The 21,279-nt window shown below is 42.4% G+C and overlaps 2 protein-coding genes across 4 annotated transcripts; both read left to right on the top strand.

The window, feature by feature from the left end:
• The first annotated feature begins 978 nt into the window (after positions 1 to 978).
• Positions 979 to 12,277, top strand: LOC112243284 (interleukin-10 receptor subunit beta). 3 transcript variants are annotated; one of them, XM_024411130.2, is made up of 7 exons: positions 979 to 1,166; positions 1,753 to 1,864; positions 6,025 to 6,167; positions 6,683 to 6,828; positions 7,047 to 7,191; positions 10,900 to 11,057; positions 11,946 to 12,277. In XM_024411130.2, exons 1-7 carry the CDS (start codon positions 1,109 to 1,111, stop codon positions 12,045 to 12,047), a joined length of 864 nt encoding a protein of 287 aa, XP_024266898.2. In that variant the 5' UTR covers positions 979 to 1,108; the 3' UTR covers positions 12,048 to 12,277. The 3 variants fall into 3 exon arrangements, with proteins under 3 accessions (XP_024266898.2, XP_024266891.2, XP_024266884.2); XM_024411123.2 differs by having other exon boundaries at positions 980 to 1,166; positions 6,022 to 6,167; positions 7,050 to 7,191; positions 11,946 to 12,276; XM_024411116.2 differs by having other exon boundaries at positions 981 to 1,166; positions 6,022 to 6,167; positions 11,946 to 12,275.
• Positions 12,278 to 16,969: 4,692 nt separating this feature from the next.
• Positions 16,970 to 17,743, top strand: LOC121846237 (extensin-like). Its single transcript, XM_042320100.1, has one exon. The coding sequence runs from the start codon at positions 16,970 to 16,972 to the stop codon at positions 17,741 to 17,743; it is 774 nt and encodes a 257-aa protein (XP_042176034.1).
• Positions 17,744 to 21,279: the final 3,536 nt, after the last annotated feature.

Genomic DNA, 21,279 nt, shown 5'->3' with positions numbered 1-21,279 from the left:
TAAAACACTCCAAACCACGCTCACCATTATCATATTTCCCAACATGCTTCATTGCAGGTTGATTTTCAGAATTGTTTGTTTCAATATCTGTGTTTTTCCATGTAAATGGACTGGTTGATTAATCTTGAACTAAATTAAGATAACATATTTTTCTAAAATAAACCAATCTGTTAGTAGTTGGACATATTGTACCCCGTTACGGAGATGTTTGTTCCAGTTTCGATGATTTAGGTAGTCTTAAGAATTCAATTTTCCCACCCTGGCAGTAATTTTGTAAAAATTCTAATTGTTGGCTATCCTCACTCTGTCTGGATTCCAATAGGAATTACACATCACTTTTACAAGCCAGCATAACCTGATTTGCAGGCATGTTGTGGCCTGTAAATCAGGAGTTTCCTAACAGCACTGTGTTAGGGTATAACTAGGCTCTCACAGAAAGGCCTTAGTTATGATATAATGTATTGTCAAAAAGTTTCATTTTAAAAGCTAATAAGGCTGGTGGAACCGTTCATAAAAAGTTATAGGAAGAACCTATAAAAGAGAAAGGGGTTGTCAGCAGAACCCTTCAAAGAGGGTTCTAGGTAGAACCATTTAAAAGGGGTTCTATGTAGAACCCTTTGCAAAGGATTCTACCAAGCACCAAAAATGGTTCCTCTATGGTGACAAACTGAAGAACCCTGTATGGTTATACTTACCATATATTTTTTTCTAAGAGTGTCATTGGCAAAATCACATCTCTTACATCAAGAGTGATCTTGCAATTGTCCAATGCAGAGAACGCCATACGAGAACAATTTTTCAATTGACATTGTTTTTAAAGATGAGCCTACTCTCATTGATAATACAATTATGACTATCTGTTCTGTAATGATTTCTACACAGATTTCCAACATTTTTACTATGATATTTCATAATAAATGTTGCCACTGGGTTGTTCCTTTAAATGGGCGTTTCTACTTTGCCTAGGACTAAGCGATTGGATAGGAGAAGGGAAGTTAGTTTCACTCAGATTCTGGGAATTGAATGTAGGTTTCGTTGAAGGTTGTTACTAATATAGTGATCTATAATAGTATGTTTGCAATCCCATAAATGATCCCGATCTACTGAAATGTTGTGTCTGAACGGCGTTTTATTGTTTTGGACTCTCTGTCATGTCATCAGACAAGGTAATCCATTCCCCCCCCCTCCACATTGGCTATTATTCCTACTTCTTCGGTTTCGATTTAAAGGCTACACTTTTTTCATAATGTTTGTAAGTAGCTAGCTGGTCAGCAGTCTAGGATTTCCTTTTCTAACTTTAGCTAGCAATAAAATCATGAGCATTTTGATCTAACTATAAATGTCTAGAGACATTCCTGATGGACACTCTTTCTTACTGACAGTTGTGTCTGCTTTGCGTGATGTATTGTTGTCTCTACCTTCTTGCCCTTTGTGGGTGTTTTCTGTACCCAACAATGTTTGTACCCTGTTTTGTGCTGCTACCATGTTGTGCTGCTGGCATGCTGTGTTGTCATGTGTTGATGCCATGTTATCGTCGCCATGTTATCGTCTTAGGTCTCTGTTTATATAGTGTTGTCTCTCTTGTCTTATAATTGTATTTGATTTATTTTTAATCCCAGCCCCCATCCCCGGGCAGGAAACCTTTTGGGAGGCCGTCATTGTAAACAAGAATTTGTTCTTAACTGACTTGACTTGTTTAAAAAAAACAAACGTGTATTAGGCTCCAGAAAGTGATGAATCTTTTGCCTGTAGCATGGTCTGAGGAGGAGCTGTCATCTCCACGGGACGTGCGCGTTGACTCTGCTGTGCATTGGAGCCCCGCCACAGACAGGCCAGGGATAAAGTACACGGTTCAGTACAGGACGTGAGTATGTCTAGTAGCTGTAGTACATGGATTAAATCAAATCAAAGTTTATTTGTCTACAACAGGTGTAGTAGACCTTACAGTGAACTGTTTACTTACAGGCTCTAACCAACAGTGCCATTTTAAGTAAAAAAATATATTAAGTGAACAATAAGTAAAGAAATAAAAACAACCGTTAAAAAGACAGTGAAAAATAACAGCAGAGAGGCTCTATACAGTAGTGAGGCTATATACAGTAGATGGGCTATATACAGTAGAGGGGCTCTATACAGTAGAGGGCTCTATACAGTAGAGGGGCTCTATACAGTAGAGGGGCTCTATACAGTAGAGGGCTCTATACAGTAGAGGGGCTCTATACAGTAGAGGGCTCTATACAGTAGAGGGCTCTATACAGTAGAGGGGCTCTATACAGTAGAGGGCTCTATACAGTAGAGGGGCTCTATACAGTAGAGGGGCTCTATACAGTAGAGAGGTTATAGACAGCAGTGAGGCTATAGACAGTAGTGAGGCTATAGACAGTAGTGAGGCTATAGACAGTAGTGAGGCTATAGACAGTAGTGAGGCTATAGACAGTAGTGAGGCTATAGACAGTAGTGAGGCTATAGACAGTAGTGAGGCTATAGACAGTAGTGAGGCTATAGACAGTAGTGAGGCTATAGACAGTAGTGAGGCTATAGACAGTAGTGAGGCTATAGACAGTAGTGAGGCTATAGACAGTAGTGAGGCTATAGACAGTAGTGAGGCTATAGACAGTAGTGAGGCTATAGACAGTAGTGAGGCTATAGACAGTAGTGAGGCTATAGACAGTAGTGAGGCTATAGACAGTAGTGAGGCTATAGACAGTAGTGAGGCTATAGACAGTAGTGAGGCTATAGACAGTAGTGAGGCTATAGACAGTAGTGAGGCTATAGACAGTAGTGAGGCTATAGACAGTAGTGAGGCTATAGACAGTAGTGAGGCTATATACAGTAGCGAGGCTATATACAGTAGCGAGGCTATATACAGTAGTGAGGCTATAGACAGTAGTGAGGCTATATACAGTAGTGAGGCTATATACAGTAGCGAGGCTATAGACAGTAGCGAGGCTATAGACAGTAGCGAGGCTATAGACAGTAGCGAGGCTATAGACAGTAGCGAGGCTATAGACAGTAGCGAGGCTATAGACAGTAGCGAGGCTATAGACAGTAGCGAGGCTATAGACAGTAGTGAGGCTATAGACAGTAGTGAGGCTATAGACAGTAGTGAGGCTCTATACAGCAGTGAGGCTCTATACAGCAGTGAGGCTATAGACAGCAGTGAGGCTATAGACAGTAGTGAGGCTATATACAGTAGTGAGGCTATATACAGTAGTGAGGCTATATACAGTAGTGAGGCTATAGACAGCAGTGAGGCTATAGACAGCAGTGAGGCTATAGACAGTAGTGAGGCTATAGACAGTAGTGAGGCTATAGACAGTAGTGAGGCTATATACAGTAGTGAGGCTATAGACAGTAGTGAGGCTATAGACAGTAGTGAGGCTATATACAGTAGTGAGGCTATATACAGTAGCGAGGCTATAGACAGTAGCGAGGCTATAGACAGTAGTGAGGCTATAGACAGTAGTGAGGCTATAGACAGTAGTGAGGCTATAGACAGTAGTGAGGCTATAGACAGTAGTGAGGCTATAGACAGTAGTGAGGCTATAGACAGTAGTGAGGCTATAGACAGTAGTGAGGCTCTATACAGCAGTGAGGCTCTATACAGCAGTGAGGCTATAGACAGCAGTGAGGCTATAGACAGCAGTGAGGCTATATACAGTAGTGAGGCTATATACAGTAGTGAGGCTATAGACAGTAGTGAGGCTCTATACAGCAGTGAGGCTATAGACAGTAGTGAGGCTATAGACAGTAGTGAGGCTCTATACAGCAGTGAGGCTATAGACAGTAGTGAGGCTCTATACAGCAGTGAGGCTATAGACAGTAGTGAGGCTATAGACAGTAGTGAGGCTATATACAGTAGTGAGGCTATATACAGTAGTGAGGCTATAGACAGTAGTGAGGCTATAGACAGTAGTGAGGCTATATACAGTAGCGAGGCTATATACAGTAGCGAGGCTATATACAGTAGCAAGGCTATATACAGTAGAGAGGTTATATACAGTAGAGAGGCTATATACAGTAGAGAGGTTATATACAGTAGAGAGGTTATAAATAGTAGCAGGCTATATACAGTAGAGAGGCTATATACAGGCACTGGTTAGTCAGGCTGATTGAGGTAGTATGTAGAGGTCGACCGATTATGATTTTTCAATGCAGATACCGATTATTGGAGGACCAAAAAAGCCGATACCGATTAATCGGCCAATTTAAATAAATAAAAAAAATATTTAAAATAAATGATATATATATTTTTAATAAATGTATTGTTAATAATGACAATTACAACAATACTGAATGAACACTTATTTTAACTTAATTTAATACATCAATACAATCTATTTAGCCTCATATATAATGAAACATGTTCAATTTGGTTTAAATCATGCAAAAATAAAGTGTTGGAGATGAAAGTAAAAGTGCAATGTACGGCTCTCGACCTTTGCCTCTCGACCTTTGCCTCTCGAACTTTGCCTCTCCCGATTCCGTAGAGTTGTAACTTTAAAACAAATATGAAGTAATATCTTGTTGGATTTGCCCCCAAACAAAATGATTTGTATTCAGGACAAATAGTTACTTTCTTTCCCACATTTTTGGCAGTATTAGTTTAGTACCTTATTACAGACAGGATGGATGTTTTGGAATATTTTTTATTCTGTACAGACTTCCTTCATTTCAATCATTTATGTTAGTATTGTGGAGTAACTACAATGTTGTTGCTCCATCCTCAGTTCTCTCCTCTTACATCGGGTTTAAAATCACCATTGGCCTCATGGTGAAATCTCTGAGTGGTGTCCTTTCACTCCCGACAACTTAGTCAGGAAGGATCTTTGTAGTGTCTGGGTGTATTGATGCACCATCCAGAGTGTAATTAATAACGTTCCCCATGCTCAAAGGGATATTCAATGTCTGCCTTCTTTTTTTTTTTTGCCCATCAACCAATAGTTGCCCTTCTTTGCAAACCATTGGACAACCTCCCTGGTTTTTGTGGTTGAATATGTGCTTTTAAATTCACTGCTCGACTGAGGGACCTTACAGATAAATGTATGTGTGGGATACAGAGGTGGTGCAGTCATTAATTTTTTTAAATGTTTAACAGCATTATTGCACACAGTTAGTCAATGCAACTTAATAAATTACATATTAAGCACATCAAGTCAAATCTATTTATATAGCCCTTCGTACATCAGCTGATATCTCAAAGTGCTGTACAGAAACCCAGCCTAAAACCCCAAACAGCAAGCAATGCAGGTGTAGAAGCACGGTGGCTAGGAAAAACTCCCTAGAAAGGCCAAAACCTAGGAAGAAACCTAGAGGAACCAGGCTATGTGGGGTGGCCAGTCCTGTTCTGGCTGTGCCGGGTGGAGATTATAACAGAACATGGCCAAGATGTTCAAATGTTCATAAATGACCAGAATGGTCCAATAATAATAATAATAATAATAAGGCAGAACAGTTGAAACTGGAGCAGCAGCACGGCCAGGTGGACTGGGGACAGCAAGGTGTCATCATGTCAGGTAGTCCTGAGGCATGGTCCTAGGGCTCAGGTCCTCCGAGACAGAGAAAGAAAGAGAGAATTAGAGAGAGCGCACTTAAATTCACACAGGACACCGAATAGGACAGGAGAAGTACTCCAGATATAACAGACTGACCCTAGCCCCCCCGACACATAAACTACTGCAGCATAAATACTGGAGGCTGAGACAGGAGGGGTCAGGAGACACATCTTTACTCCTGTTTTTTAGGCTTGCCATAACACAGTACTTATTGACTTTTTATTTTCTGATCATTTAAATCAAGATCAAGATCAGTGACATAAAACCTCAATCGTATCCATTTTAAATTCAAGCTGTAACACAACAGAATGTGGAAAAAGTCAAGGGTGTGAATACTCTGAAGGCAATGTTGATCGGTGTCCCTGGTCAGTTGACCAGCAAAAACTCCTGGCCCCCTAAGGATAGATGTTTTGCTCGGGTTATGACACAGTTATTTCCTCATCTGAGCCTTCTTTTTAATCCACAGCAGTGACCTCGAGAAGTGGCACAACATTTCAGGCTGTGTTCAGACCGAGCTCACCACCTGTAATATACAGTCTGGATGTGTGATGGTGCGAGTCCTGGCTCAGGAAGGGAACCGCACATCCAGATCAGTCGAAGCCTGTCGACATGGTAACGGATCATACTACTTCAGTCATGATAAACTGTATACGATTTGGATCTGGCCTGTTTCATGTCATGTCCAAGGCCTAGTCTGCTTCATCAGTAGGCCAGCGCACTGGTAGCATTGTGGTTTGGTGCGAAAGCTTGAGCAACAGTATTTTAAAATCAAGTTCCCCACCCCTTCTCTTTCTGACCCACCCACCCCTCTGCTTCTGACCCACCCACCCCTCTGCTTCTGACCCACCCACCTCTCTCCTTCTGACCCACCTCTCTCCTTCTGACCCACCCACCCCTCTCCTTCTGACCCACCCACCCCTCTCCTTCTGACCCACCCACCCCTCTCCTTCTGACACACCCACCCCTCTACTTCTGACACACCCACCCCTCTACTTCTGACACACCCACCCCTCTCCTTCTGACACACCCACCCCTCTCCTTCTGACACACCCACCCCTCTCCTTCTGACACACCCACCCCTCTCCTTCTGACACACCCACCCCTCTCCTTCTGACCCACCCACCCAGCTGATTCTTGCAGCCCTGAAGTCCAGTTGACCTCCAAGGAAGGACTTCTGATGGTCCACATGGTAAAGAACAACCGTCTACTGGAGGATAATGGAGACCATTTTGAATACCACGTTCAATATGGCCGAGACGGGGAGGAGCTCAAAGTGAGTAGGAACGTGGAAGCAAGCCAGGTTTAAAATAAATAAATACATTTAAATTAAAAATGAATGCAGGTTTTCTTTATCCAGCACTGAAACACCGTATTCATCCAAGGTTTGGGAAATTAATTGGGAAGTTATCAGGCGTTTTGGTGATCCCCACTGTAGGATGTTAGTGTGCTCAAAGATGAGTTGATGTGCCTCTCTCTCTACCCTTGTTTTAGCAGGATCTTTACACCTCCACATCCCTTAAGACCATCGAACGTCTGGATGTGGGCCGGAGGTACTGTGTACAGGTCCGGTATTTATGTTACCAAAAACCCTTTGGAACCCCCAGTGTTCAACATTGTGAGTCCATCCCAGAGTCAGGTGAGGCTCATCCAGGCTTTCTCTGTATTAGTTGACTTGCTGTTACCGTTATCCTATCCTCTAATGCAGGTATTCCCAAACTGGGGTACCCCCAAAAAATATATATTCTTCACATTTTCAAACAGTTAATTTTATATTTTACAACGGGGCTATACATTTGGGTGAGTTTTTCTCTCGCCTGGGTAGCCTTATTTCACTGCCAACAATAAAATGAAACCATCTGGTGTTCAGCGAAATAACAACACAATGTCAAATACAGGTAGCCTTGTCAAATAATTAACATCCAATCACATTAACCGTTACTCATCCAATCACATTAACCGTTACTCTCTCGCGGGAATTCCACTAATGTTCCGTAGGTAGCCAGATGTAGCTGCTGCTCATGTTGGTATCTGTACTGATGGCGCGAAAGCCATGACAGGGAGACAGTGGCGTGCAAGCAGTTGCTCCCGATGCCACTTGGGTAGACTGCAGCATCCACCGAGAGGCTCTTGCTGTCAAGGGAATGCCTGGCAGCTTGAAAGATGTTTTGGACACTACAGTGAAAATGGTTAAGTTTGTTAAAGCAAGGCCCCTAAACTCTTGTGTATTTTCTGCACTATGCAATGATATGTGCAGCGACCATGTAACGCTTTTACAACATACAGAAGTGCGCTGGTTATCAAGGGGCAAAGTGTTGACATGTTTTTTTTTTTTTATTGAGAGACGAGCTTAAAGTTTTCTTTACTGACCATAATTTTCACTTGTCTGATGATGAGTTTCTCACACGACTGGCCTATCTGGGTGAGGTTTTTCTCGCCTGAATGATCTGAATCTAGGATTACAGGGACTCTCCGCAACTATTATCAATGTACGGGACAAAATTGAGGCTGTGATTAAGAATTTGGAGCTCTTCTCCAGGTCTTTCCATCATTGTATGATTGTTTGTTGTTGTGTGCAAATGAACTCAAGCTTACGGACAATGTCAAATGTGATATAGCGACGCACCTGAGTGAGTTGGGTGTGTAATTACGCTGTTACTTTCCCGAAAAGGATGACAGAAATAACTGGATTCCTAATCATGCCTTGCCTCCAGTCCACTTACCGATATCTGAACAATTGCAACAAGCGGTTCTGTGAAAATTGTATTTAATCTGAAGCCACTGCCAGATTTCTGGATTGGGCTGCGCTCAGAGTATCCTGCCTTGGCAAATCGCGCTGTTAAGACACTGATGCCCTTTGCAACCACGTACCTATGTGAGAATGGATTCTCGGCCCTCACTAGCATAAAAAAATACAGGCACAGACTGTGTGGAAAATGATTTAAGTCTGAGACTCTCTCTAATACAACCTAACAGTGCAGAGTTATGTGCATCCTTTCAAACACACCCTTCTCATTAACCTGTGGTGAGTTATTCACCATTTTTGATGAACAAATAAGGTTTTACATGTAAGATGGTTAAATAAAGAGCAAAATTATTGATTATTATTATATTATTTGTGCCCTGGTCCTATAAGAGCTCTTTGTCACTTGCCATGAGCCAGGCTGTGACAATAACTCACACTCATTCTTGTGTTTAATAAATGTATCGTTGTGTGTGTGTGTGTGTGTGTGTGTGTGTGTGTGTGTGTGTGTGTGTGTGTGTGTGGCAGGCTTACAATGATCGCAAAAAAAACAAAACATTTGAGAGTGCGCTGACCCTGGTTCTAGAGGGGATACAGCTGACCCTGGTTCTAGAGGGGGTGCGCAGCTGGAGGTTGAATGTTTGAAGTGGTACGGGATGATAAGAAGTTTGGAAACCACTGTTCTAATGATAACAGTTCGCCTAGTAACTCCTCATTCTCTCTCTCAAATCACTCAAAGGACAGTTTTAAGTACACCACCTTGTTTGCGAAAATGGTTCGCTCCTACAGACAGTGAGTCACGTGGCCGTGCATTCGGGAAGTACTCATACCCCTGGACTATTTCCACATTTTGTTTACGTTACAGCCTTATTCTAAAATTGATTACATACTTTTTCCCCCCCTCGTCAATCTACACAAAATACTCCATAATACATCCAGAACAGCCTGACTTCTTCGGGGCATGGAAACATTTCCAAATTGGTATCAATAGGCCTAATGCGTGCCATGAAAAATAAATCCCCCACACCATTACACCACTGCCACCAACCTTGGCTTTTTCCTCATTTTGGTACGTTACAGCCTTTTATTAAAAAAAAAACCGAATCTTGCAAAAATGTAAAAAAGTTTGGACACACCTACTCATTCAAGGGTTTTTCTTTATTTGTACTATTTTCTACATTGTAGAATAATAGTGAAGACATCAAAACTATGAAATAACACATATGGAATCATGTAGTAACCAAAAAAGTGTTGAACAGATATTTATATTTGAGATTCTTCAAAGTAGCCACCCTTTGCCTTGATGACAGCTTTGCACACTCTTGGCATTCTCTCAACTAGCTAGACCTGGAATGCTTTCCCAACAGTCTTAAAGGAGTTCCCACATATGCTAAGCACTTGTTGGTGGCTTTTCCTTCACTCTGCGGTCCAACTCATCCCAAACCATCTCAATTGGGTTGAGGTTGGGTGATTGTGGAGGCCAGGTCATCTGATGCAGCACTCCGTCACCCTCTTTCTTGGTCAAATAGCCCTTACACAGCCTGGAGGTGTGTTTTGGGTCATTGTCCTGTAGAAAAACAAATGATAGTCCCACTAAGCGCAAACCAGATGGGATGGCGTATCACTGCAGAATGCTGTTTAAGTGTACCTTGAATTCTAAATAAATGACGGACAGTGTCACCAGCAAAGCAATCCCACACCACCTCCTCCATGCTTCAAGTACTGAGTAAAGAGACTGATATTTCAGGCAATCCGCACTGCTTCTTGACACAATGCCCACATAACCCGGAAGCCAGCCGCACCGAAGGAAACATCTGGCAACCGTGTCAGCATGCACTGTGCCCGGCCTGCCACAGGAGTCAGTAGTGCGTGATGGGACAAGGACATCCCCTAACCTGGATGACGCTGGGCCAATGGTGTTCTTCGGCTTGCAAGCCTTCCCCTTTTTCCTCCAAACATAACGATGGTCATTATGGCCAAACAGTTCTATTTTTGTTTCATCAGATCAGAGGACATTTCTCCAAAAAGTACGATCTTTGTCCCCATGTGCAGTTGCAAACCTTAGTCTGGCTTTTTTATGGCTGTTTTGGAGCAGTGGCTTCATCCTTGCTGAGCGGTCTTTCAGGTTATATTGATGTAGGACTTGTTTTGCTGTGGATACAGATACTTTTGTACCTGTTTCCTCCAGCATCTTCACAAGGTTCTTTGCTGTTGTTTTGGGATTGATTCGCACTTTTCGCACCAAAGTACGTTCATCTCTAAGAGACAGAACGCGGTTCCTCCACATTCAACTTAGCGTATGTAAACTTCTGACCCACTGGAATTGTGATACAGTGAATTACAAGTTAAATAATCTGTCTGTAAACAATTGTTGGAAAGATTATTTGTGTCATGCACAAAGTAGATGTCCTAACCGACTTGCCAAAACTATAGTTTGTTAATAAGAAATTTGTGAAGTGGTTGAATAACGAGTTAATCACTCCAACCTAAGTGTATGTAAACTTCCGACTTCAACTGTGTCTATATGAATCTATATTGATAGATGGATATATCTATATCGCTCCCTATTTCTCTGTGTGAGATGTGTGTTATCTTCTTGTACAGAACGGACACAGAAAAAGAAGATTGTGGCGATCGGTGTGACCTCTACCATCCTGTTGGGTGTCATGGTAGTGGGCCTTATGCTCTTCATCTACAGGCACCATAAGAAAATCAAACAGTTCCTTCAGCCCCCACTACGGTTACCAGACCACTATTGTGAGGTACGTCTTTCCACGGATACAGTGATCATAGATGTGTTGTTTCAAGTGATAACAGCGTCTGTTCATATGGATGCCTGTCAACTAAATGCCCTTTTCATTTTAGTCCAATTTGAGTCTCATCACAGTTTATAATACCTCCTTTACCTATAGTAAACACACAGTGTCTCTGTTTTGATGTTGTTACAGCCTATTCTAAATGGATTACATGTATTTTTCACCCATCTACACACGATACCCCATAATGACAAAGTGAAAACATGTTTCTAGAAATGTTAGCAAATTTATTGAAAATTAATTACAGATCTAATTTTCTTAACTATTAAGTATTCACAATCCTTTGGTATGAAACTCCAAACTGAGTTCAGGTGCATCCAATTTACTTTTATGGTCCTTGAGATGCATGGAAGAATTGGAGAAAAATCTCCAAATCCAGATGTGCAAAGCTGATACAGACATACCCAAGACGAATATGTCGAGGGTTTGAATACTTTCCGATGGCATTGTATGTTTACTATAGGTTAATGAGGCATTACAAATGTGATGTGACAAAAACAGAGGGCATTTAGTTAACTAATATGACCCTGTTTTCATGATTTTGAAAAAACTAGACTAAATCATTGTTCAAATAACAAAAATTACAATGCTATTTAATCTATTTATTTTTAGTCTAAATTATTCAGATTAGATTAAATAAATAAAAAGTGCCAAAATTAACAGGCATCTGTTAATGGATGAATAAAATGCATCAGTTGCCTTGTGCGAGCCAGAATGGCCCATAGGGCAGATGCCTATCTCCTGTTTCTGTGGCGTTAGGCCCCTTGATGTACAAGTAGTTTACAACCCCTGGACAAAGTGCTAACAACTTTCGCGATTGGGTTGATTTTCCAGTACCTGTCAGGGTGTTCCCCCAGCAGGCCCTGTCCCTCACAACCAGTCCCTGTGAAGACCGCCATGATATCATCTCCATCATCTGCCTTGAAGAGGACCTGATTCCTGAGTCTGACAGAGAACAGGATTATGACTTACCTAATGGACTGGATTTCTTAGATCATTATGAATGATCCTGTGACTTCAGACATGAGACTTTTGCACTCCATTAGGATTTGAGATTAACTTGATAGCGTCAGAGCATTAACTAGGGGCGGCAGGTAGCCTAGTGGTTAGCGTGTTGGGTCAGTCACCGAAAGGTTGCTGGATCGAATCCCGAGCTGACAAGGTAAAAATATGTCGTTCTGCCCCTGAGCAAGGCAGTTAACCCACTGTTCCCGGTAGGCCGTCATTGTAAATAAGAATTTGTCTAGTGAACTGATTTGCTTAGTGAAATAGTTTTATAGTAGGCCTGGCTATTGCACTGTTTCCACTCCAAAGGCTTTGCTTAGCATCAGCTACCAACATTATTGTTGATCAAAAGAAAACTATTTTACTATAAAGTAAACATCTGTGGGTATTTCAGTTTGCTCTGCAACCGGGGCCAGAGAAAGATGCTTGTGTCTCAGTAATTACACCTACCCAGTAGCTGGATATTCATTGGATAATAATAGGTGCAATCAGGTAGTCCAGCTAAAAATAGAACCGCAATACATTTCTAAATCATTTTAGGAAAGTGCTGAGGTTTTCTGGAAAAGTAAGAAAGTGTCCTTGGGCCAGGACTTAAATTGGGGATTTTTGTTTGTTACATTACTGCTGTATATTACAAATCTGTACATTTCACACTATTTCTAAGTATTAAAAAATAATTAGAATGTTTAATGGGGTACTTTGGGATTTAAGCAATGCTAACTACCGTTAGTGCAATGACTGGGAAGTTCATGGGTATCTGCTAGCAGGTAATGTTACGAACCAATTAAATTACATTTTCCCTGAGGAGTACTGTATGTACAGTGCCTTGCGAAAGTATTCGGCCCCCTTGAACTTTGCGACCTTTTGCCACATTTCAGGCTTCAAACATAAAGATATAAAACTGTATTTTTTTGTGAAGAATCAACAACAAGTGGGACACAATCATGAAGTGGAACGACATTTATTGGATATTTCAAACTTTTTTAACAAATCAAAAACTGAAAAATTGGGCGTGCAAAATTATTCAGCCCTTTTACTTTCAGTGCAGCAAACTCTCTCCAGAAGTTCAGTGAGGATCTCTGAATGATCCAATGTTGACCTAAATGACTAATGATGATAAATACAATCCACCTGTGTGTAATCAAGTCTCCGTATAAATGCACCTGCACTGTGATTGTCTCAGAGGTCCGTTAAAAGCGCAGAGAGCATCATGAAGAACAAGGAACACACCAGGCAGGTCCGAGATACTGTTGTGAAGAAGTTTAAAGCCGGATTTGGATACAAAAAGATTTCCCAAGCTTTAAACATCCCAAGGAGCACTGTGCAAGCGATAATATTGAAATGGAAGGAGTATCAGACCACTGCAAATCTACCAAGACCTGGCCGTCCCTCTAAACTTTCAGCTCATACAAGGAGTAGACTGATCAGAGATGCAGCCAAGAGGCCCATGATCACTCTGGATGAACTGCAGAGATCTACAGCTGAGGTGGGAGACTCTGTCCATAGGACAACAATCAGTCGTATATTGCACAAATCTGGCCTTTTCTTAAAGAAAGTAATTTCTTAAGTTTACCACAAGCCACCTGGGAGACACACCAAACATGTGGAAGCAGGTGCTCTGGTCAGATGAAACCAAAATTGAACTTTTTGGCAACAATGCAAAACGTTATGTTTGGCGTAAAAGCAACACAGCTCATCACCCTGAACACACCATACCCACTGTCAAACATGGTGGTGGCAGCATCATGGTTTGGGCCTGCTTTTCTTCAGCAGGGACAGGGAAGATGGTTAAAATTGATGGGAAGATGGATGGAGCCAAATACAGGACCATTCTGGAAGAAAACCTGATGGAGTCTGCAAAAGACCTGAGACTGGGACGGAGATTTGTCTTCCAACAAGACAATGATCCAAAACATAAAGCAAAATCTACAATGGAATGGTTCAAAAATAAACATATCCAGGTGTTAGAATGGCCAAGTCAAAGTCCAGACCTGAATCCAATTGAGAATCTGTGGAAAGAACTGAAACCTGCTGTTCACAAATGCTCTCCATCCAACCTCACTGAGCTCGAGCTGTTTTGCAAGGAGGAATGGGAAAAATGTTCAGTCTCTCGATGTGCAAAACTGATAGAGACATACCCCAAGCGACTTACAGCTGTAATCGCAGCAAAAGGTGGCGCTACAAAGTATTAACTTAAGGGGGCTGAATAATTTTGCACGCCCTATTTTTCAGTTTTTGATTTGTTAAAAAGTTTGAAATATCCAATAAATGTCGTTCCACTTCATGATTGTGTCCCACTTGTTGTTGATTCTTCACAAAAAAAATACAGTTTTATATCTTTATGTTTGAAGCCTGAAATGTGGCAAAAGGTTGCAAAGTTCAAGGGGGCCGAATACTTTCACAAGGCACTGTATGTTCAAAGTTGGTTATGTCTTAAGTGTAAAAGTGTGTTGAGACCTATACGCTGTCACTTTATACGTTCTCCTCGTACTAATTGAATTTATTTTTATATTGATTGTATTTCTTCTGTCAAATCCTTTTATTAGGACGGCGGCAGGGTAGCCTAGGGGTTAGAGCGTTGGACTAGTAACCGGAAGGTTGCAAGTTCAAACCCTCGAGCGGACAAGGTACAAATCTGTTGTTCTACCCCTGAACAGGCAGTTAACCCACTGTTCCTAGGCCGTCATTGAAAATAAGAATTTGTTCTTAACTGACTTGCCTGGTTAAATAAAGGTCAAAAAAATTACTTCATGCTGTTAATAAACGTTTGGACACAGTCAAGGGTGTTTCTTTATTTTGACTATAGTGAAGACCAAAAAACACTGAACTACCACATAGAATCATGTAGTAGCCAAAAAAGTGTGAACGAATAAATATATATTTTATATATTAGATTCTTTAAAGTAATGTTCGGTTCGGAGAATATGAAATATACTTATTCATGTCACTGAGGGAGAGAGGGTAATGTTTACATTATGTCAGGATATGTCACTGAGGGAGAGAGGGTAATGTGACATTTACATTTATGGTAGTAGACCATACCACCTTCACTACTACTACCACCTCTACTAATACTACTACCACCACCACCACCACCACCACTACTACTACTACTACCACCTCCACTACTACTACTACTACCACCTCCACTACTACTACTACTACTACCACCACTACTACTACTACCACCTCTACTACTACCACCTCTACTACTACTACCACCTCCACTACTACTACTACCACCTCCACCACTACTACTACCACCTCCACCAGTACTACTACTACTATTACCACCTCCACCACTACTACTACTACCACCTCCACTACTTCTACCACCTCCACTACTTCTACTACTACCACCTTCACTACTACTACCACCTCCACTACTTCTACTACTACCACCTCCACTACTTCTACTACTACCACCTTCACTACTACTACCACCTCCACCACTACTACTACTACTACTACTACTACTACCTCCACCACTACTACTACTACTACTACTACCACCTCCACTACTACTACCACTACTACTACTTCCACCTCTACTACTACTACCACCTCCACTACTTCTACTACTACCACCTCCACTACTTCTACTACTACCACCTTCACTACTACTACCACCTCCACCACTACTACTACTACTACTACTACTACTACCTCCACCACTACTACTACTACTACTACTACCACCTCCACTACTACTACCACTACTACTACTTCCACCTCTACTACTACTACCACCTCCACTACTACTACTACCACCTCTACTACTACCACCTCTACTACTACTACTACCACCTCTACTACTACCACCTCTACTACTACTACTACAACCACCACCACCTCCACTAATACTACTACTACCACCACCACCACTACTACTACTACTACTACTACTACCACCACCTTCACTACTACTACCACCTCTACTACTACTACTACCACCACCTCCACCTCCACTACTACTACTACTACTACTACTACTACCACCTCCACTACTACTACCAACTCCACTACTACTACTTCTACTACTACCACCTTCACTACTACTACCACCTCCACTACTACTACTACTAGGAAGGTCATTTTGGCTGTACTATGAAAGAACCATGTAGAAAGAGAGGGAGAGAGATATAGAACACCTTCAGACTCACTAGGATCACAGGATCCAGATGGAATCGATGAGGGAACATCATCATGAAACCAATGAACGTCCATAGACGAGCTCCTGCAGAGTCACAGCAGAGACACACGACTTAAAATAACAAAAAATACACAAAAACACACACAAATATCCTTGACATAGAACCTTTATGGATATCAAGACAAACAAACCTGTCCTGCCAATGCAGCCCTCTCCATAGCTGTCCCTTGTGCTAGATATTCTGAGTTAATTAACAAAGAGAGCCAGAACTAATCACCAAATCTAGTTATACTTAATTTTAAAAATTGTTATTTAACTTATTAATAAGGGAGCCGTCACAACATGCACACAGAGTGGATATAGTGAGAGCTCAATGATGCTGAGTTGGGGCTTGCCTTATACAGCCCAACCTGGTTACATTTCCTTATTGAGACAGTTGTGGTGGATTGTGTCAAACCTAACCGATATCTACTGGATGAGGTGGCTAAATGCTGTCCTCTGTGTTCTCTTGTGAGTACTAAGAACTGTTTGTTCTTAGAATAGTGGTTAAGGAGAGACTGTTGTTTCGGAACAGAGTTTCAGAGTACAGAGGGTGGGGCCAAGAACATGAGAGCCGTGGTGTATTAGGAACAGAGTTAGGTGAAAACAGCAATGTACACAACCAGAGTAACAGGATGGTAAATACCTATTATTTAAAGTAATGCTAATACAAACATTTTTCCGCCCCACACCCTTCGCCCCCACACCCTTCGTCCACCCACCCTTCGCCCCCACACCCTTCGTCCACACACCCTTCGCCCCACACCCTTCGTCCACACACCCTTCGCCCCACACCCTTCGTCCACACACCCTTCGCCCCCACACCCTTCGCCCCACACCCTTCGTCCACACACCCATCGCCCCACACCCATCGCCACCCACCCTTCGCCCCCACACCCTTCGCCCCCACACCCTTCGCCCACACACCCTTCGTCCACACACCCATCGCCCCACACCCATCGCCACCCACCCTTCGCCCCCACACCCTTCGTCCACACACCCTTCGCCCACACACCCTTCGTCCACACACCCATCGCCCCACACCCATCGCCACCCACCCTTCGCCCCCACACCCTTCGTCCACACCCTTCGCCCCCACACCCTTCGTCCACCCACCCTTCGTCCACCCACCCTTCGCCCACACACCCTTCGCCCACACACCCTTCGTCCACACACCCATCGCCCCACACCCATCGCCACCCACCCATCGCCACCCACACCCTTCGTCCACACCCTTCGCCCCACACCCTTCGTCCACCCACCCTTCGTCCACCCACCCTTCGCCCCACACACTTTGCCCCCACACCCTTCGTCCACACACCCTTCGCCCCCACACCCTTCGTCCCACACCCTTCGCACCTGGTTATTAGATATTGTATTGATCATGGAAAAACACAAAAACACTAGTCTGGGTGCCTGCTCTGGCCGGTACTGATACCTTGTGTTTGTTTGTGTGTGTGTGTGTGTGTGTGTGTGTGTGTGTGTGTGTGTGTGTGTGTGTGTGCGCACATGAAGAAGGCTATGGTGGAAGAAAAAAACTCCACACATGTGGAAGGCATGGTTCATCTCCTGGGTTGGGTAGGACACCACTGCTTCCTATCATGATCCATTCACCCAACCAGTGGAAAAAACACGAGAGAGAAATCGAGTTAGTTCATAAGGGGTACAACTAAATGATGTAGGTTTGTAGCATCGTTCAGTTATTCATTTGAACTACTACTTAAGACTGCATCAAATAAGTGCATCAAAGAAAACAAAATTAATTAACGCGGCCTAAAATGAATTATGACATTATGCATTCTGTACTGTAGGCTGTCTTGACGGTTTTCATCCTTTACACTAATTATTTCCTTTGTTAGAGTTGCCAGTCATCCCGCCACTGTCCCCCTGACAGAGATGTTTTATGAAACAGCAGAACGGCAGATATTATTTGAGTTTCTTCCTCAGTCTTTATTCAGAGCTACTGGCTGGGAGCAACGCTACCTTGCTCTGCCCAGATATGGTAAATCATGTCAATACAACACACAGCTCTTGATGTGCTCTTCCTGTCTGTTATTGTGTGGGTGTGGGTGTGTCAGTGACCCTCCAACAGATCTCATTTCCAACAGACAATGCAGATTGGCAAACATATTCAGAGTAGAACAGGCACACCCACCCCCCCCACACACACACAGAGACACAGAGAGAGAGAGACACAGAGAGACACAGAGAGAGAGACACAGAGAGAGAGACACAGAGAGAGAGAGACACAGAGAGATGCAGAGAGAGAGACACAGAGAGAGAGAGACAGAGAGACACAGAGAGACGCAGAGAGACACAGAGAGAGAGACACAGAGAGAGAGACACAGAGAGAGAGACACAGAGAGCCTTACAAAGTCACTGCGATATCCTGCTCAATCTTTAGCCTCCAATGGAAGTGAGAGCAGCAAATTAAATTGAGCTTCAGACTGAGAAAACCTTGAAGATTGAAAGAACTCGGTCGATTTGCAATTGGCTGAAGGCATTTTTCGAACGAGCAGCACGTGTTTGGCACTCTATGGGGTGAAGTGTCCCCCGCTAACCCGAATGGCACCCAGCGGGGGGAGGAAGAAGATGGCCCCATAATCCATGCAGGAGGTCATTACTTATCCTCTTCTGGTGATTGAGATTGAAAACAAGAACAAAAAAGAACTCAAGCTGTGCGACAGAATGGCTTTTAAAGTCTCTGATCGTAAAGACAATGGTCACTTTGCTTTGATTGCTCCGCGACAAGATTGTCACGTCTGGGTAATTCCACGGTAACACGGAGTGATGCTGAGAATCAGACTTTGCGCTTTAAAACGTATGTCAAAGAAAAACCAATGATTGCAAAGAGTGGACAAGCCATACAACTCTATGCATCCACGTTGCAGACGGAATCACAGAATCCTGAAGTGTTTTTATTGTACTTAGTATGAAAAAAAACTAAATGTATTGAGCTTATCAGAAAATGAATTAATATACCCAAGATTATCATAAAACATGGACAAAATGCATCAGTGATTCCAATAGTGTAACTTCATGTTGCATATCGGGGGGTCAACACCGGGTCATGCCCCCAGGAGATTTTTATTTTTAAGAAATGGCTGTGAAAAGGTTGTTTCTGATGAATTTACTGATCATTTGTTCCAATTAATATTAGGTATTTTCTGCACATGTATTGTTCTTTTGAAGGCCAAACTCACCATTGGTGTGCGTGGCCAATGACCTCTATTTTCATGTAATTTGTACCATAGCACTGCCTGGAGTTTGCTAAACGACATTGGCTCTAGAAACCGGTGCTATGGTCATATGACACGAAAACAGAGGTCTTTTGGCCACGCATACCAGTGGTCGGTTTGGCCTTTGAAAAACAATGCATAGGCAGAAAATACCTCATCCCTACTGTAAAAATATGGTGGGGAATCTTTGATGTTATGGGGCTATTTTGCTTCCGCTGGTCGTAGGGGCCTTGTTAAAAATCAACAGCATCAATGAGAATCATGAACTTTACCAAGTACCAGGGAATTTTAGCTAAGAAATTTGTCCGCATGTGGATCTTCCAGCAAGACAACAACCCCAAGCACACATCAAAACAAAAGAAAAGGTTAATTGACCACAAAATCAACTGTTTGCAATGGCCATCTCTGTCTCCGGAAAAACATGTGGTTTGAATTGAAGAGGGCAGTCCATTAGCTCAGACGAAGGATATCAAGGATCTGGAAAGATTCTGTATGGAGGAATGGTCTAAGATCCCTCCCAATGTGTTCTCCAATCTCATAAAACATTTGAGATAAAAGCTCAGTGTCGTTATCCTCGCAAGGGGAGGGTCTTAGATGGGATGGAATCATTTGGACCCCTAGATTTTGTAGAATTTTTTTAATATCCTGGACCTCAATACCAGGCAGTGTCAGAGGAAGGCCCTAGAAATGCTCAAAGACTCCAGCCACCCTAGTCCATAGACTGTTCTCTCTGCTACCGCACGACAAGCGGTACCGGAGCGTCAAGTCTAGGTCCAAGAGGCTTCTAAACAGCTTCTACCCCCAGCCATAAGGCTCCTGAACAGCTAATCAAATGGCTACCCAGACTATTTGCATTGCCCCTCCCAACCTCCTCTACGCTGCTGCTACTCTCTGTTGTTATCATCTATGCATAGTCACTTTAATAACTCAATACATTAAAGTGTATTGAAGTGTATTATTATACATATTACCTCAATTACCTCGACACCGGTGCCCCCGCACATTGACTCTGTACCGGTACCCCCTGTATATAGCCACGCTATTGTTATTTACTGCTGCTCTTTAATGATTTGTTATTCTTATTACTTACTTATTCTTTTTTAAATTAAAAATAATAATAATTTGGGGGGGGAGTATTTTTCTTTAAACTGCATTGTTGATTAAGGGCTTGTAAGTAATCATTTCACTGTTGTATTTGGCGCATGTGACAAATACAATTTGATTTGAAGAAGAAAAAAGATCTCTTTCTCTGAGCATAACATAATGTAATATTTCTCAGTATTTGTATTATTTATTTTATACTGTTCTGTTTTGCTCATCTTCATTAGGGGGTTTCCAATAACTTCTGGACCCCACTGTATCTCAACCACAACTGGACCCCACTGTATCTCAACCACAACTGGACCCCACTGTATCTCAACCACAACTGAAACACCAATCATTTCTGGACCCCACTGTATCTCAACCACAACTGAAACACCAATCATTTCTGTATTACTTCAAACTGTTTTTCTAATCCATGTTGCACCAACATGGATGAACTCAAACTGTTTTAAATCAAGGTTCATCTATTAATCTTGTTGCACCAATTTTCTAAACATTGTTTTAAATTAATCCTAGTGAAATTAAATCATTCCTCTAATCTAAATTTAGTTTTCACTTTAAATCTAGATTAATTTTAAGCCTGTTGGTGCAACCCACCATAACAGTTCAGAAAGTCACCGCCAAACCC

This window comes from Oncorhynchus tshawytscha, linkage group LG03 (assembly GCF_018296145.1).
Source record: "Oncorhynchus tshawytscha isolate Ot180627B linkage group LG03, Otsh_v2.0, whole genome shotgun sequence".
Taxonomy (NCBI): domain Eukaryota; kingdom Metazoa; phylum Chordata; class Actinopteri; order Salmoniformes; family Salmonidae; genus Oncorhynchus; species Oncorhynchus tshawytscha.
Note: the sequence above shows the minus strand (reverse complement) of the source record. Positions and strands in the feature narration are given on the sequence as shown.